The 16943-nt window shown below is 46.7% G+C and overlaps 1 protein-coding gene across 2 annotated transcripts in view; it reads left to right on the plus strand.

Annotated features, from left to right (window-relative positions):
* Nucleotides 1-16412, plus strand: part of tmem260 (transmembrane protein 260) — a 28053-nt gene extending 11641 nt beyond the window's left edge. For both annotated transcript variants that reach the window (XM_066694460.1, XM_066694461.1), the window contains exons 5-17: nt 5678-5855; nt 6217-6330; nt 6443-6622; nt 6878-6918; nt 9399-9485; nt 10637-10745; nt 10835-11007; nt 12686-12857; nt 12996-13135; nt 13884-14060; nt 14578-14631; nt 15253-15343; nt 15591-16412. In XM_066694460.1, coding sequence (XP_066550557.1) covers nt 5678-5855; nt 6217-6330; nt 6443-6622; nt 6878-6918; nt 9399-9485; nt 10637-10745; nt 10835-11007; nt 12686-12857; nt 12996-13135; nt 13884-14060; nt 14578-14631; nt 15253-15343; nt 15591-15878 — 1804 coding nt within the window. In that variant the 3' untranslated portion in view covers nt 15879-16412. The remainder of the gene's footprint in view (nt 1-5677; nt 5856-6216; nt 6331-6442; nt 6623-6877; nt 6919-9398; nt 9486-10636; nt 10746-10834; nt 11008-12685; nt 12858-12995; nt 13136-13883; nt 14061-14577; nt 14632-15252; nt 15344-15590) is intronic.
* The last annotated feature ends 531 nt before the right edge of the window (nt 16413-16943 follow it).

Genomic DNA, 16943 nt, shown 5'->3' on the forward strand with positions numbered 1-16943 from the left:
GGCAGTGCCACACCCCCCAAACCCTGCACACAGCAGAGTATAGAGGAAATCAGGAAATAAGAAACACACTGCACATGTGCAGTGTGTTTCTTATTTCCTGGTTTTCTTTTAGATTCTAGAATTCTGCGGACACTATTCCGGTGACAAGAAGATCACGGTTGGATTTAATGTGGACAGGCGGGCTGTTGCAGTGTTACAGAGGCAGGGTGTTCTGGGTGTGTGCCTGGCGCCGATGCCTTGCCGCGAGGCTGAGAGGCAGGTACACCCCTGGCTCCCGGGCACTGCGCTACTCTCGGGCACATCTGCTGTTACCAGGCAGAAATCCAGCTGGGGAAGAGGCCGCCAATGAGCAGAGGAATTCTGCGGGAACCATGAAGCTTCAAATCTGCTCTTTATTGTCCCTGCCCCACCTTCCCCCTCGGCTCGAAAATGAGACATGCTAATCCCAGAGGCTGGGCTTTATTTTATGTCTATTTTAATTATTTAATTGAATAGTTTAATGTAATTATTTTATATGTCTGTGCTGAGCACTGGGGATAATGCTGTGAAAGGACAGTGTTTTACTATGCTGGTTGCAATAAGTGGCGTTTTTGAAAGTCCTTTTTGCTCTAAAATGAAGTTAATTGATGAGTTTAGAGTTGTATTTTGGTCTGGGCTTTGGTTAGGGTTAAATTCCCCATTACTCTTAAGCTTTCGTTAAGGCTAGGGTTTGCTTTTCTAGTGACCAAACACAATTGTGTGTAGATTTTCATGGGCCTAGCTTGATATTCTTGTGTTGCCTGAAGTTGCGGTTGGCTGCTGTTGGCTGTTGTTGGGTTAAAATGAAACCGGTAACCTACTGATGTAATACAATTGTGTTTTGCACAACCTCTCTGCATTTAGCACTGCTGTTTAGAATTAGTATGCTGTCTGATTTAGTATTTTGCTTTTAGCTTATTCTTATTTTCAGTTTATGATGGATTATTAATGTTGTCTACTATCTTGTATGGTATTTAAATTGTCTATCATTTGCCATTTTATTTTCTTCTAAAATACAAAACCACCCGTGAAATAGAATACATGGGCCGCAATCATATGATAAATGGGCCACGGGTTGCGTACCCCGCAATACAATACAGTACATTTCAATATTTTAGTTTAATTTTAGATATCTTTATTGAATTCTGTTAGGAATTTATTTTATTTTAACAAATTAGAAGTTTATTCTTAAGAATACATTCATGAATAATTAATGTGTTACCTTTTTCTGTGCCACTCCGGTTCCTGTCTGATGGCAACACCGCTGTGCCACCGCAGACTGGTTGGAAATCTCTGCCTCATAGATTGACCCGTGGTGCCCCGAGGAGCAGTCCTTTAATGCCATGTAACAGCTGTTTAATGAACTTGTCATTTCCTCATTACTGTAGGGAGGAATGGCGGTATACTGTAGCATTTAATATTCCCGCCCGCAGGCCTGCAATTGTCTCCATACCGCGCCAGTCTTGAATATTACATCCTTACTTTACCCAGCCATTCTTAATGAGACTTTCTGGCAGTGCGCAAATCAGCCAGTGCAATTATTGTATTCTGAGATCGGTTTAGTAGATTGGGTAGAGCAACCTTATATTTCTGTGCAGCTCAGTGCAATTGTTTGGATAATGGCTAAATGAATTTAGGAAATGCCATGTTTTTTCTTTTCTTTTCTTAACATGCAGATTAAGAATGCATTTAAGACCAAATTATAATATCAGGGAATGTGTATTAAATGCAAAAGGACCGAGAATATTACGATTAATTCTGTACTGTGGCAGTTTTTAAACCTATATGCAGAGGTTTACAGTGGTTTGTTTTAACTATTTGTGGAGTTTTACTTTACGCTTAAGCTTTTGGAATGGAATTTAAGGGCTGAACCAAATGTCTATGCAATGAGGAAATGTGTGAATTTGCGATTAAATGCAATAAACATATACACAGTGCAAATCGTGAAACAAAATAATTCATAGCAGCCTTCACACCCATAGTGCAGCACACAATCACACATTTCTTTTGCAGCACTTTTTAAAATTTGCACATCTATAACATATATATTTTTTAATGAAATACAGGTTTAAGAATACTTTCTCAGCTCTGCTAGCATTCTCTCTCTCTCACACATACACACACACACACATATTCTTTGGCTGATCCGGAATTCCAACAACCATCTGGTGGGAAATATTTATGTTATTAAATGTCTTTTAATTAGGTATTTCTGATCATTTTGCTCCATTGTTGCCTTGCCGTGCTGGTTAATTTTGAAGACATTCCACAGCCAAGCCCTACTGAGACAATGGCAGAGGTGGCAGGCTGGGGGCTGAGGTCAGTGTTTCATATTATTGAGGAGTGAGTGGTGGGGTGGGGAGGCGGTGTTGACAGTGATGCAGGCTACAGCACAGGGTAGGTGATGCCTTTCCCCACTCTTGCTGGACTAGAGGGCTCGGTTTAATTCAAGTCTCAGTGACTGGATTTAATATTGAGTGCACCTCTTCAGGGATATAGAAAATGTGTTCAATTTGTTTTAGTTTATTATTTTCCCACTTTGCTCTGAATCGGAACATTCGTGTGAAATAAACGGACATGCAGATGTGGTCATTACTTCATTTTCATTGGCTCACACCGTGACGTTGGTCATTTTGATTGATGATTTTTATTTATAAATTGAGAAAACATTCTGAGAACTTCTTTACTGTGCACACAAGGTAACATTTTAAAGGCCCATAGTTCATTTTTATTTTTGTATGTGTGTGTGTCTGTGGGGGGGGGTTGTATTGATGTATTTTGTGGTGGAACAAGTCGGCGTGCTGCCCATTCTGTTCCCACCCCGAGACACGTCACGTGGGATTGTTGTGCCGAGCCCCCATGGGCAGGCGACTCTGCGGGGGTCCGGTCGCTGGACGGCGTGCCTGTCCTCCTAGTCTGATTGGAAGTTGGACTGACTGGGACTGCCCTGTGAAGGACTCGAGGATCATCCTGGGATAAGATGAAAAGGGAGCTACACGTGCAAGATTCAGTGATTAACTGCTTGATAAACACTGTCACTGTTAAAAGGCGTATCCCATTAATCCTGTTGGTGCTTTCCCCATGGGTGTCTGAATTCGTCTTTATATACCACTAACTCCTTAACAAATCGCAAAGCCCCACTGGCAGAGGACTGACCTCTCAGTGCGGCTACAGGAGCCTGGTGGTCGACCCCCTACACATGGACCCTGTGCCGTCTCCCTGAGCTCTCGTCAGACTGCGGAGCTCCTTGGGTTTGTTGTGTCTGACAAAATGACTGGCTATTGAATGAGCCTGGGTGTTTTTCATCTTTTGAATTAAAAAAAGATGCATGCCTTTTATTTATTTCATTTTTTTTTTTTGGCTTTGTTTGTTTACTGAAAAGGCTCTGCATTCAAGACGTCTTAGCAACGCTGTCGAAAGCCATCTTTCTCTTCGCCGCTCGAGCCGTGTGCGTTTCATTACCTGGGTTTGCCTTCTCATCCTTGAAATACTGTGTCAGCCTCTGCTTAACACATGTCACATTTGGATTAAAGGAAATCAAAAATAATGCCACCGTGGTTAAGAGCCATTAAGTACACATTGCAGATTTCCGCAGCATTTCCTGTCCTCCTGTCTGTTATTGGAGAGGTTGGGATGCTGAACACGCGCTAGTACATGGTAAGCGACGAGATTTCGATGAAAGAGCTTCATTATAGATGTTATTAGCGGGTTAAACCGAAATATATGAAGAAAGCCGAGAGAAAATGAAGTCCTGGGTCTGGCTGGCGTGAGCGCCGGGGGTGGGTGTGATCCGAGGGAGCGGATACGACAATGGAGATTGTACTGTAAACACACAATATGACCGAGAGAGATGTCAACTTGTTATAGAAAGAAAGAGAAGAAAAAAAAAAAAAAAAACTCTTGTGTGAGACATTAAAAGGAGAGTGAGTGGCTATTCCAGAGGCTGTACTGTATAAAGCCACGGTATAGAGGCTGACGGAACTCATGTACGAATCTTTCTTTCAGCCCCCCACCTCCCCCCACACGGCCCCCCCACTAGGAGTATGTGCCCGGGCGCTGCGGGTTAATTACCACACAGGGGGGTAGAATTGAGGGTGTGGGGGACCAGTGCACCTCATCTAAAGCCCCCTACCCCCCACCCCCTGACTGACAACTAAATCCCAGAACAGTGCACAGAGAGAGGCGCTATCTCCTGGCAGGAGCCCCCCTCCCCAATCCTTCGCTCCTCTCTATGCATGGGAGACGGGAGAAGAAGAAGGAGCACAGTAAGAAAAAAAAAAAAAGAGAGAAGAAGTCAGCGAGAGTTTTTTTTTTTTTTTTCTTTTCCTGATTTACTGCGCTTTCCCCAGAAAGCTCTATTGTTCCCTTTCCTAAGTCTCATCAGGCCTTTTGTGGCAGAATATCACAGCGGCAGGCAGAGAGCTGGAAATGTATAAATGGTATCATGCCTGTGATTAATAGCGGTGCTTATGAGTCAGGTCTGATAACAGTCCTGCTCTCTACTCAATTTCAGATACCGCTAATGGAATCTGTCTTCTGCGATTGTAATGTGAGAGCGCCTAATTTGCTATGGAGCTTGAAGCTGTCACCGGCAGGGGATTGTGGGGTCATAAGGGACCTGGCAGCCGTTTGGCCTGCAGCTTGTATCTGCAGCTTTGAATAGAGCAGCTCTCTGCCTGTCAGTTAGCTGATAGGCTGATGAAGACTCTAAGCCACTTCACACAATGGCGGAGAGGGCCATACTGCCTGACTTTCCTAATTGTCAAGCCTGCTCAAATTTCAGAGCCAGCGTGCTGGGGACTGGGCTTTCTCTCTCTCTCTCTCTCTCTCTCTCTCTCTCTCTCTCTCTCTCTCTCTTTTTACTTTTTTTTTTCTTCATCCCCCCCTCAAACCCCTCCTTCTGTCTCTTTTCCCTTTTCCACTCTCCTTATACTCATTTGTTGTCTCTCTCTTTCTCTGTCTCTTTAATAAGTGGTGGGTTTTAGCGTATGACAGATTATCCCAAGTTCGCCTCAATTACAGGAGAAGAGATGGGAAGGAAGGAAAAAAAAAAAACTTTTCTGGAAACATTTAAATTGCTAAAGATGTCTCCCGAGGTGGCTGTCTTTTCCTGCCTGTTGTTGGAGCAGTGTGTGCCCTACAGGGAGGAGAGATGGAGGTAGATATTGGTCGTATGTTGTCTTGAGCACCCTACACTTGGGCCTCCCCATTGGCTGACTGATCGGCCATCTCCTGTTTCTTGGTGTTTATCATCTTTATTCAGAGCCGGGTGGGGGGGACGCAATCTTTGATTTGAATTATATGAAGTATTGGAGATCCACTCAGATCTCGGCAATGTGCTGAGTGCCATTATTTTAGTTTTTAAGAAGAAAAAAAGGAAAAAAAAAATCACATGCACAATTACAAAAGGCCATACAGATCATGTTGAATTGGATGTGTCATTTTTCAAGACACACGTGTTGTTAGTGGGTCACAAACACTGACACATTTCACTCCACTGCCAGGTACTTCATCGCAATACTGTCACTCATGCTTTGACTGACAGCCATCCTGAGAGACCAACAGAGACTTGAGGTTCAGATTCAGAGACTGATGGGTATCGTCATTTGACTCTCTCTTTCTCTCTGCCTCTCTTTCTTTCTCTGTCATTCCTGCCTAGGCTGGGAGGCACAGGGCCTGGTGCCGTGCTGGCCGGGGGGGTGTTCGCAGTGTCCCGACTGCCCTGGCAGTGGTCGATGGCAGCCGAGGTCTTCTCTCTCAACAACCTCTTCGTCGGGCTGCTGTTCTCCCTGGCTGTCTGTTTCCATTGCGCTGATACCCCTGCGCAGCGGAGCAAGGTACCCTGCCTCACTTTCCAACTTTCACCACCCCCAGCTTCCCAATCACTGTGCTGCTGTGTACCTGACTCCCGCTGAGCCGAGACCTCATCCATTCTTGGTGTGAAGTGCCATCAAATTGTTCTTAAAGTTAATCATTTTTGCACTGTTCTTTGAAGTAAATAGTTTACTAAATGTCATCGGATGGTCAATTTCCAAAAAAACAAGGAGACGTGGCTTTGAGCCCGGAGTTTAAGAGCCCTTGTGGTTAACTACGGTCTCTTACTCCACCATTGAACTAGGTAACTATGATATAAACTTCTTGGCTGCAGTGTGTGGCCTCTTGTCAGCAGCTGTGTGTGTGTGTGTGTGTGTGTTTCAGTATGGCTGCTGGGGAGCGCTGTGCTGTGGCCTGGGCCTCTGTAACCAGCACACCCTGGTCCTCTTCGTGGTGCTCATCGTGCCCTGGGTCCTCCTCCGCCTTCACGCACACCAGGTGAGCCCTGGGACACTGTGCTGCTCGGTGCTGACACTTGGGGACTCTCTCTCTCGAGCCTGGCACTGTGAGACGTATCCCGTGAGTCTCACTGCGTCTCCCTTTCTCGTAGGAACTCTCGCTGCGCACCCTTGTTCTGCTGGGGACCTGTTTCCTGGGAGGCTTCCTGCCCTACGCATACCTGCCTCTCTCCTCCTTCCTGAACAGGGCGCGCTGGAGCTGGGGGGACCAGACCACCTTGTCTGGATTCCTCACTCACCTGCTGAGGGCTGAATATGGGACGTTCAGCCTGGTAATCTCGGGCTTCTTGTTATTTGAACACAGATAACTTTTCTATGAACTACACTGCCGATGTGCCTTTTTGTTTTGCTGCGGTCTAAACTATACACAGTCTCTCAGTAGTCAAATGTTCTGTGAGTTACAAAGGGTTAACTTGAAGGGAATAGCAGTGTGTCTTTCAATCAGTCTAGATGCCAATTAGAAATGTTGCCCAAGTGGCAGTCGATCGGAGTGTGACGGTGACGTTTGTCTGATTGTGTGACAACAGGCCAAGACGGAGAGCTCGGTGGGGCTGGCCCAAATGCTACAGTGAGTACAGAAGTGCTGAGCTCTTCTAATGACTTTTTCTGTAAATCTTCCTTAGTCCTGCTGCCCACTGTCTTTTTGCTGCTCCGTTTATCTGTCAGTCTTCCTCGCGGTTTGAGCAGCAAGGTTGAAACAATATTTTACAGCGATTGATTTAAGTTAATGCAATAAAATAATTATGAATCCATTATATACAGTGAGGGAAAAAAGTATTTGATCCCCTGCTGATTTTGTATGTTTGCCCACTGATAAAGAAATGATCAGTCTATAATTTTAATGGTAGGTGTATTTTAACAGTGAGAGACAGAATAACAACAAAAAAATCCAGAAAAACGCATTTCAATAAAAGTTATAAATTGATTTGCATGTTAATGAGGGAAATAAGTATTTGACCCCTTTGACTTAGTACTTGGTGGCAAAACCCTTGTTGGAAATCAGAGGTCAGACGTTTCTTGTAGTTGGCCACCAGGTTTGCACACATCTCAGGAGGGATTTTGTCCCACTCCTCTTTGCAGATCCTCTCCAAGTCATTAAGGTTTCGAGGCTGACGTTTGGCAACTCGAACCTTCAGCTCCCTCCACAGATTTTCTATGGGATTAAGGTCTGGATACTGGCTAGGTCACTCCAGGACCTTAATGTGCTTCTTCTTGAGCCACTCCTTTGTTGCCTTGGCTGTGTGTTTTGGGTCTTTGTCATGCTGGAATACCCATCCACGACCCATTTTCAATGCCCTGGCTGAGGGAAGGAGGTTCTCACCCAAGATTTGACGGTACATGGCCCCGTCCATTGTCCCTTAGACGCGGTGCAGTTGTCCTGTCCCCTTAGCAGAAAAACACCCCCAAAGCATAATGTTTCCACCTCCATGTTTGACGGTGGGGATGGTGTTCTTGGGGTCATTCCTCCTCCTCCAAACACGGCGAGTTGAGTTGATGCCAAAGAGCTCGATTTTGGTCTCATCTGACCACAACACTTTCACCCAGTTCTCCTCTGAATCATTCAGATGTTCATTGGCAAACTTCAGACAGGCCTGTACATGTGCTTTCTTGAGCAGGGGGACCTTGCAGGCGCTGCAGGATTTCAGTCCTTCATGGCATAGTGTGTTACGAATTGTTTTCTTGGTGACTATGGTCCCAGCTGCCTTGAGATCATTAACAAGATCCTCCCATGTAGTTCTGGGCTGATTCCTCACCGTTCTCATTATCATTGAAACTCCACGAGGTGAGATCTTGCATGGAGCCCCAGACCGAGGGAGACTGACAGTTATTTTGTGTTTCTTCCATTTGCAAATAATCGCACCAACTGTTGTCACCTTCTCACCAAGCTGCTTGGCGATGGTCTTGTAGCCCATTCCAGCCTTGTGTAGGTCTACAATCTTGTCCCTGACATCCTTGGACAGCTCTTTGGTCTTGGCCATGGTGGAGAGTTTGGAATCTGATTGATTGATTGCTTCTGTGGACAGGTGTCTTTTATACAGGTAACGAGCTGAGATTAGGAGCACTCCCTTTAAGAGAGTGCTCCTAATCTCAGCTCGTTACCTGTATAAAAGACACCTGGGAGCCAGAAATCTTGCTGATTGATAGGGGATCAAATACTTATTTCCCTCATTAACATGCAAATCAATTTATAACTTTTTTGAAATGCGTTTTTCTGGATTTTTTTGATGTTATTCTGTCTCTCACTTTTAAAATACACCTACCATTAAAATTATAGACTGCTCATTTCTTTGTCAGTGGGGAAACGTACAAAATCAGCAGGGGATCAAATACTTTTTTCCCTCACTGTATGTTCAGAGTTTGAAGTAATGTAGTTTTGGGGATGTGTGGTTACAATAATTGTAATTTAATAGCATTGCCGTAATCCTGTATGTGTTTTAAACTGACCCCAGGTCTGTTGTAGGCTACTCCTAAACAGACACAGGCTGGATTTGCTGGCCAGCTAAATTACTTCAATCCAAGAGAACCAGATGTCTGGAATACACTCATATAGAGCCAAATAGCTTCTAATAAGGCCTGCTTCTGACATGTCTCTACCTCTGTCCACTTTCCTGTTGTTGTGTGTGTAAGCGTGTCTTTTGTGTCCATGTGGTTGTGGGCTTTGTCGACCTTGTTTTGAGAATGCATTCTGCTTAATACAATCCACTATACTAGTCTTCATTGTAGAGCTTCCATGGTAGAGAGGGACTTGTTGACAGACACTTCGCACTCTTCGATTGTAGTCCAGTTAGCTGTTGTTGCTGACAGAATGACAGCTAGAGATAACACACCCTCCAGATCAGGAGCGGAGAGAGCTTTACTTGCAGAATAAATGGTCAGAAACACAAATGCTGACGAGCACATGAGTCAAGAGTTGTACCGTACTGACAGACCCCTGTGAGGTGATAATTTGACAGAGGAGAAATGACAGAAGGACAGCCAAACTGAGATACCAGCTTCTCCATGTGTTTGCGGTGCTGTTCTGCTCACAGTGTCTATGTACTGTTGCAGGGCCCAGCTGGACCACTGTGTGAGGGACCTGTCTCTCCCTGTCCTGGTTCTGGCCGGGACTGGTCTGGTTCTGGTCTCTGGTGACAGGTAAGACTCGAGCTGAAAACACACTGGACAAATGTGGAAAAGTGGGAACTGTGGTTATTACACGAACCATTATTTTAGGTTGAATTGGATTCGAAAAGATACCGATTTATTATATTATACCTTGTCTCTTGCATTTCATCTTGACTGTCGCAGTGTTAAACCAGTCAGCTCCTATTTGATCCATGTTGGAGCTGAGGGAGTTCTGCCAAATGCATCTTCCCCCTGGGATGTTAAAAATAGCCATGGACCTGAAACACCATGTTGCAGGAAAAGAGGAACGGGAGAAATGAATATAGGACATTTTGTGTGTGCGTGTGTGTGTGTGTGCGTGCGTGTGTATGTGCGCGCTGTCTGTATATGAAGGAGAGGCTGGCGTGTGAGCGAGCAGGCCTGGCTGTCTGCGGCTGCTGCTTGTCTGGGTTCAGCGATGGCGGGGAGCGTGGCGTGTGATGAATCGGTAACCTCTGGACTGGATCACAGGGGGTGTAATTCATTAGCCACGGCTTGTGTGCCTGTGCTTGTGAGGCTGCGCTGATAAAGGGCGGCAGTGCCAGGGGGCAGGGAGAGCAGTGCAGGACGGGTGTGCGCACGACACTGCCAGCCTCTTGCCCCGGCTCATTGAGGAATTTACTCGGAGACCTTAATGTGCACAGATAGCAGCCGCTTCAAAGGGGCCCCTTTCAAGATTCTAACAGCCGTTTCGGGGGGTTTTTACAGCGGCTCCTCCTGTCAGGCCCCGGGCACGCCTGCGGGGGACGTTACACAGAGTGCACACGCACACAAAGACACATGCCGACTCGAGAGGCTGTTGCGAACGCTGGGCACAGTCACGTACGCAGAGCACGGAGACCACAGAGCACACGCACGGGCGTATGTATGGTTCCCACACGCACAAGCTCATGGAGCTTTAGTCCAGTTAGCTCATCCTAGTTGGGGTTTCTAAAATAAAACGAGTTAGCATATTAAAAAAATTATAATGTACAAAAAGCACCTATTGTGTAGAATGGGTTCATCATTTGCCCATTTTCATAACTGCCAGGCTGTCACTAGATCTGTAGCAGGCACAGAGTTGTGTCCTGGCTCCTGGCTGTGCATCTCACTGTAGTGCCCTGCTCTGTGACTCAGCTGCCATGCTGTGTGTGTGTCTCTAGGAGGCGCCGGTCCCTGCCCTGGCTCCTGGCGGCCATGCTGTGCCTGTACTCGCTGTTCTTCGCTTGGAGAGCCAACCTGGACATCAGCAGGCCTCTGTTCCTGGCAGTGGTGAGTGTGGGCCCTGAAGGGGGTGCGCTCTGTGGTAGGGACTCATCCCAGGGCAGCTGGTCTGACTGAGCGCTATGTGTCGTGTCCAGGTGGAGCGGTTCTGGATGCAGAGCGACGCGGTGCTGTGTGTGCTGGCCGGGCTTGGCCTAGCGGCGCTGTGCTCGGGATTGGAGTGCAGGTTGGGGGCAGGGGCGCTGTGGAGGGGTTTGGGCTGGGCCTTCACTGCTGTGGTCCTGGCACACCTGGCACACAGCAACTACAGGTGAGCAGCGGGGTGTAAATGCAATCTGTGTACTTTATTGGTAGGTTTCACCAAGAGACAAGGTAATATCAGTCTTGTGTGGTGATATTTATCCATGATTTGTGATTTGTGAAGTCTGTATTGGTGCTTAGGTTGTAAAGCCTGCTGTGGCTCTGATATCCCTTTATCATCCCCAGGGCAGTGCTGGACTGTGTCAGTTCAGTCCCATAGTAAACGGCACTTCAGGAGAGAAGTGTTATAGCTTATTGCCATGCAAATAAATGCTCCAGTTCACAGGTGTCCAGCGCCTCACTTTGTTCATTTTGAAAACGTCTTAAGTAGCAGTAAAAATATGTAAAAAATAAAAAATAAATCCCACAAACCTCCATTGAGCTCTGAGGCGCTCTGTGCTCCTTTGTACATTTTACATAAAAAGGCCGGCTCTGGAATAATGAAGTCATTAATGCCTGATTTCAAATGTTAGTGATCAGAGTCAACAGATTACACTAACAAGGTACTTTATGAGCCATCAGAGCGGCGCTTTGATCAGGTACAGAACCTGGACAGTGCTGTCAGTTCACATCGTGCCCGGCTGACTGTGATTAGAGAGTCAAATCACAGCGCGTCTCAGCAGGGCTCCTTCCGTGGGAAGGCTGAGTGCTGACGAGCCGCCAGGGAGGTCTGAGAATCACACACACGCACACACATATATATTAAGATATGAATACACACAAAAACTACAGTATTTTCACATATATATATATATATATGTATGTAGTGTGCTTTTTGTGTACCATATTCACTTCAGGGTCCTCAAAAAGATCCAGAATTGCTTGTTTCTCTTTAATTTAAAAGTGTGTATATGTATAGGTGTTTATGCATATGTGTATTAAGTATTAACAATGAAAAGTGGGTCTTTGAATTTAAGAACAGACACTCTGGGAAGAGAGAACAATACTCACCTGGTAAGAGACGAGAGGAATTCTCTAATTCCATTTTGGGGTTTTCGTTTCAAATCAAATAGAGTACTTTTAAGTTGTTTACGTAATTGCAATAACCTGATGACTAATACAGAGGAAAATGATTACATAAAGTGTCCCCATTCAATCATGTTTAACTGCTAGTTAACTGGATTTGTAGAGTGCAGTGTGTGTTTGTTTTAGCAGCGTTGTGTAGTGTGTTTGTGTGTGTGTTGTGTCCATGTGTCCGCTGCTGGGAGGGCCGGCCCGAGCTCAGTGCAGTAGATAGTCCTGGTGGGGGGGTGTGGCGAGACTGTAGGAGCACCGTCCCAGAGGAGGACAGATTATCCAGGCCTGTACTCTGGAGCTGCACCACTGTAATGACCTCCTAATCCCTTCCCAGCACACAGACCTCTGTTCCCTCACCCACCCTCTCCTGGGCCGCTCAGAGACACCTCCATTCCCAGCACACGGACACGCCATCTACAGCCAACACAGGGCCACAGAGTTTATTGTGCAGGAGGCAGCTGTAGGGCATTTCTCAAACCTGTCCCCTGTCAGATCTTGGGCAAATTAGAAACTGCATTACGATTACAGTGGTAATCACAACTATGCGGTGGAATTAAATAATAGTCTGTAATATTCAATGTAATATATTAGTAAAACTAAACTAATATAATGTATACTGTAAAATTAACCTGCAGAGGATTATAATGTGTGTGTGTGTGTGTGTGTTGCAGTCTGTGCGATCAGAGTGACAACACGGTGGTGCAGAGGTTTGCCCACAACGTCCTGAGCACCTTCCCAAACGACTCCATCGTGCTGACGCGGGGGGACCTGCCCGGGAACACGCTGCGCTACCTGCACTACTGCCAGGGGCTGCGGCCTGACCTGCGCCTCGTCGACCAGGAGGTCAGTGTTGCCATCACTGCCCCCATAAAGTCGCTGACCCTACAGCGTCCTCTTTGTGTTACCTCGCTATCCTGTCGAGTTATTCTCCGGCTTCATGGTGCTCGGTCCTCCTGTGAAAGCCGTGTTTGGTTTCTCCAGATGATGACGTATGACTGGTACGTGGCGAGGCTGGGCCGGCACCTCCCCGGGGTGCGATTCCCTGGCCGGTGGTGGGACCCCGTCCTGGCAGAGAGCGGGGACGCCTTCAGCCTGAAGCAGTTCCTCTCCCACAATTCACAGTGAGTCCATCTGGTCCGCGAGGGAAATTGAGTATTGCATATTTGTCCACCTCAGTTTCCTCAGAGAGTAGAGCTGGACACAATTTTCTTGCAGTGTACAAATTGTACAACAATAATTTAAAAAAAGGTATTGTATTTATTGTGCACTATCAAGACTTTAATAGCCCCTCACAAACACACACACAGTTTCAGGTTTGTATCGCTGTATTGTTTATGAGCCAGGTCCTGCTGATGTCCCCACACCAGAGTTTTTGAGCCTAGGGTCAAAGGGCCAACGTCGTCCTGTCTGCAGCATCTAGGCAGTATCCACTGATGAGACCCAACGGGCAGGATAAGAAGGATGCTCCTATTGATGATCAATAGCTCCCATTCACAGGGGATGGACAATTACAATTAGGCAGGGAAAGCAGGTTCATTAGGACAGGCAGTGGTAAAGAAAAAGTGTAATAACAATGAGCCGGTTTAATATTTCAATGCAGTACCTGTCAGACCACCAGGGGGCAGTGTTTCCTTGGCAAACAATAACACCAGAAAGTGGGGAGCTGGTAAAGGTGCCCATTGCCCTCACAGCGGGTCTATGTCTCCTGTCAGACTGGAAACAGAAGGCAGGCAGAACACTTCAATGAAGAACTCGGGCAGAACTTTCTTAATAACTAATACATTCAAAAATGAAAATGTGACAAAGGCTAGAGACAATGTAACTGAGGATTTAGAGCTTTGTTTGATGTTGCTGTCCTGGTGTCTGCAGGAGGCCTCTGTTTGCCTGCATTGGGCTGCCTGAGGGGGACTCCAGCTGGGAACTGGGCTTCTCTCGCTGGCCGTGGGGTGTGTGTGACCAGCTGGTGCCCAGTAAAACCCCCTTCCCCCCGGTCGAGTGGGCGCAGCGGACCCGAGGGCTGTACAACTGGACCGAGCCGCATGACAGGTACCAGCAGCACAGGGCAGGGCAGCTTGGCTCTCCGAACGGTAGTGCTGGCCAGACTGGGTCACACATGGCATCCCCGTGGCACCGGGAGGCCACGCCAGGCCCTACCATCTCTGCGTTAATCGTGTCAGTGCCAGGCTATGGTTGACACTTTCAGAATTCTTCTTCAAGGATAATGAGCTTTTCTCTTTTGCTGTTAATAAGTAATGTACTTAAAGCTCATCCTTATCTCCCTCCCTCGCTGCCTTTGTCGCTCATTTTGTCACTCTTTGACTGCCTCTGCCTCTTTACTTTCTCTTTGATTCTGTTTCACCTCACAAGCAGTTTCCCCCCCATCTAGCTTTCTGCTGCTCCCTTCCTTTTTCAGATTTTCTGAGTCTGTTTTTCTCTTATACCCTCTGTCGGAGAGTACTGGTGTGTTACCTTTAGTCCCTTGTCCACAACTCTTGTCACACTCTGTATCAGCCAGTATCCCATCAGCCATTGCAGTCCCCAATGCTCCTCTCTGTTTCCACAGCTTCATTCCTGGGTCCTGGGAAGAGGTGGCCAATGAGGAGATGTGGCAAGCCAGGTGAGGGTTCCCATTGGTCAGTGCATCTGGATGGTTTTGAATTGGATTCCACTTGATAAACTTGATAACATTGCAATAACACACCCAGGAGCCTCAAGGACCCAGTGGAACTTATAGGATAAGGATTCCTTGTGTGCGTTAATATGTATAGTATGTCTTTTATGGGATGAAAGTGTCTTCTCATACGGCACTCAATGTGACAGAGAGGACTATATACATAATCCTACCGGAGACAGACGCGGAGGCACATCTTAACATGCTTAAAAAGATGAGAGTAAAATACAAGCCTTCGAGACTCACGTTTTATTTAGAGACCAGTGATTCATATAATAACATCTTTTCATATACACGATTGTAGTGGAAATCTCAGATGAGTGTTTGTCACCCTCATTGCTTCACTTTACAAAGGGAGTACTTCACAATGGATGTAACCCAATGAAATGCATTCAGGTATTTAAAACTATTTCTCTGTTTGGCTATTGAAAAGGATGTTCCTTTCACTGCAGTATTTGTGTGTGTGTGTGTGTGTGTGTGGTGAGAGCAGCAGAGCCAAGCCAAGGTTTTGTCCTGCAGCATGTAAGTGGATTTATCCTGCCCTTCGGTGCATCGAATGTCTTTCAGGATGAAGGTGGCCTTCTTCCTGTTTGACCTGGCGGAGCGACAGCATAGTGATGGCGAGGGAAAGGCGCGTCTGTACGAGCTCTCCTACACTGTGAGTCCACCGCACCGCCAGAAGGACTGGTCTAGCTTACCACACCACTGTGATGACCAGCCCGACCTCTCATACTACTGAGGGGACAAGACAATACAGTGTCCTTATAGTGCTCAGTGTAGCTCAGGACATTACCTGGCAATATCCCTGCAGAGACGAGAATTGGTTAGAAAAACGCGGCCACTGTTTTGCCAACCCTGACCAGCTGTGTTTCTGTGGTGTGACAAGCCTTTCTCCCTTTTGACAGCTCTACCGAGAGATCGTAGAAACACACAGGGACCACCCCCCCAACTGGGACAAGAACCTGGGCCTGGCCAGTGAGCGGCTATTGCGTGCCGGGGGCCGGGGCCATAGCCCGGAGAGTCTGCTGACACAGAGCATCACTCACTTCAGCCGGTACCTGCACAGAGAGCCCGGAGACCCTCAGGCCGAAGCCATCAGAGATGCCATTGCATACCTCAAGGCGGAGAGGAAGAGACAGAGAGCTCCGCCCCACCTGACAGAGAGAAGGGTTGAGGCAGGGGGAGGGATCTAGGGGAAGACAGGTGTGGTCTGAGGTATGGTGCGGCCAACTGAGAGATGTGGGTGGAGCTGAAAGGAAACCAAATGTTGGGAAACCAAAATAATAACGATGATGAGGTCAAGAGGAGGGGCTGTTGAAGAGAAATGGGAGGGACAGTTGGAATTACAGGTGTTCCGATTGGCAGAGAAAAATACATCGACCATAACCACTACTTTACTAAAGAAGAATCGTTCTGTGTTTCAGTCAGATAGGGACACATTGCACATGTTCATTCAGAGTTAGGGTAGCAATGCAGTCTTTTCATACCTCGTAGAAAAATCTGTCCTTGTTTCAATGTAACTTATTTTTAAAGCGGAGGAGAAGGATAAAGGGACTGGGTGGTTTTAACTCCTGTTGCAGCGTGGGGGGGCTGAAATCAAACTTTAACAATGTGAAAATGTACAAATAATACCAAACATCTCTGACTTTCAGTTCAACAAAATGTTTTAAAAATGACTGATGAGCTGTCCAGTCCGGGACTGAATAAACATTGTATTTCTTATGGAAGTGTGTTTGCTGTTTGGCTCCACCCTGGCAGACCTGTTTTTCTCAATCTAGCCCAGGAGCAGTCAGATCTCTCGTCTATTTTTAATATAAGAAAAGACCTGCAATCTTGACGGCTTTTCTTTTTCTTTTTGTCACACATTGGAAATGTTTGCTTCATTTCCCCAAACCCAGAGAAGCAGGAAGGCCCATTTTGGGCACAGAAGCAGGGATTACAGGGCACGGTTAATCTGGGACAGCCTGGCTGGCTACCACTCGCATGGGAATGTGCACTTAAGGCAGCTCCATCTCACCACTCCCTGTCCTTTTAAACATTCAATTCTAATGGATTTTTGACTCCCTCTCTAATCCCTTCTGCCAGGATTTAAAAGAAATATGAAATGTTCGAGCCAGAGACCCTTTTAGAAACACCCTTTCTGGGTCTCGTTTCCCCAGGGAAGTGCGCACACGAGTTGATCAGACCACCACAGCAGGATGGCCACCCTCTGACTCCCAGAGTTAAGTATACACACACACACACACACACACACACAC

This window comes from Amia ocellicauda, chromosome 21 (assembly GCF_036373705.1).
Source record: "Amia ocellicauda isolate fAmiCal2 chromosome 21, fAmiCal2.hap1, whole genome shotgun sequence".
In the NCBI taxonomy this organism is placed as follows: domain Eukaryota; kingdom Metazoa; phylum Chordata; class Actinopteri; order Amiiformes; family Amiidae; genus Amia; species Amia ocellicauda.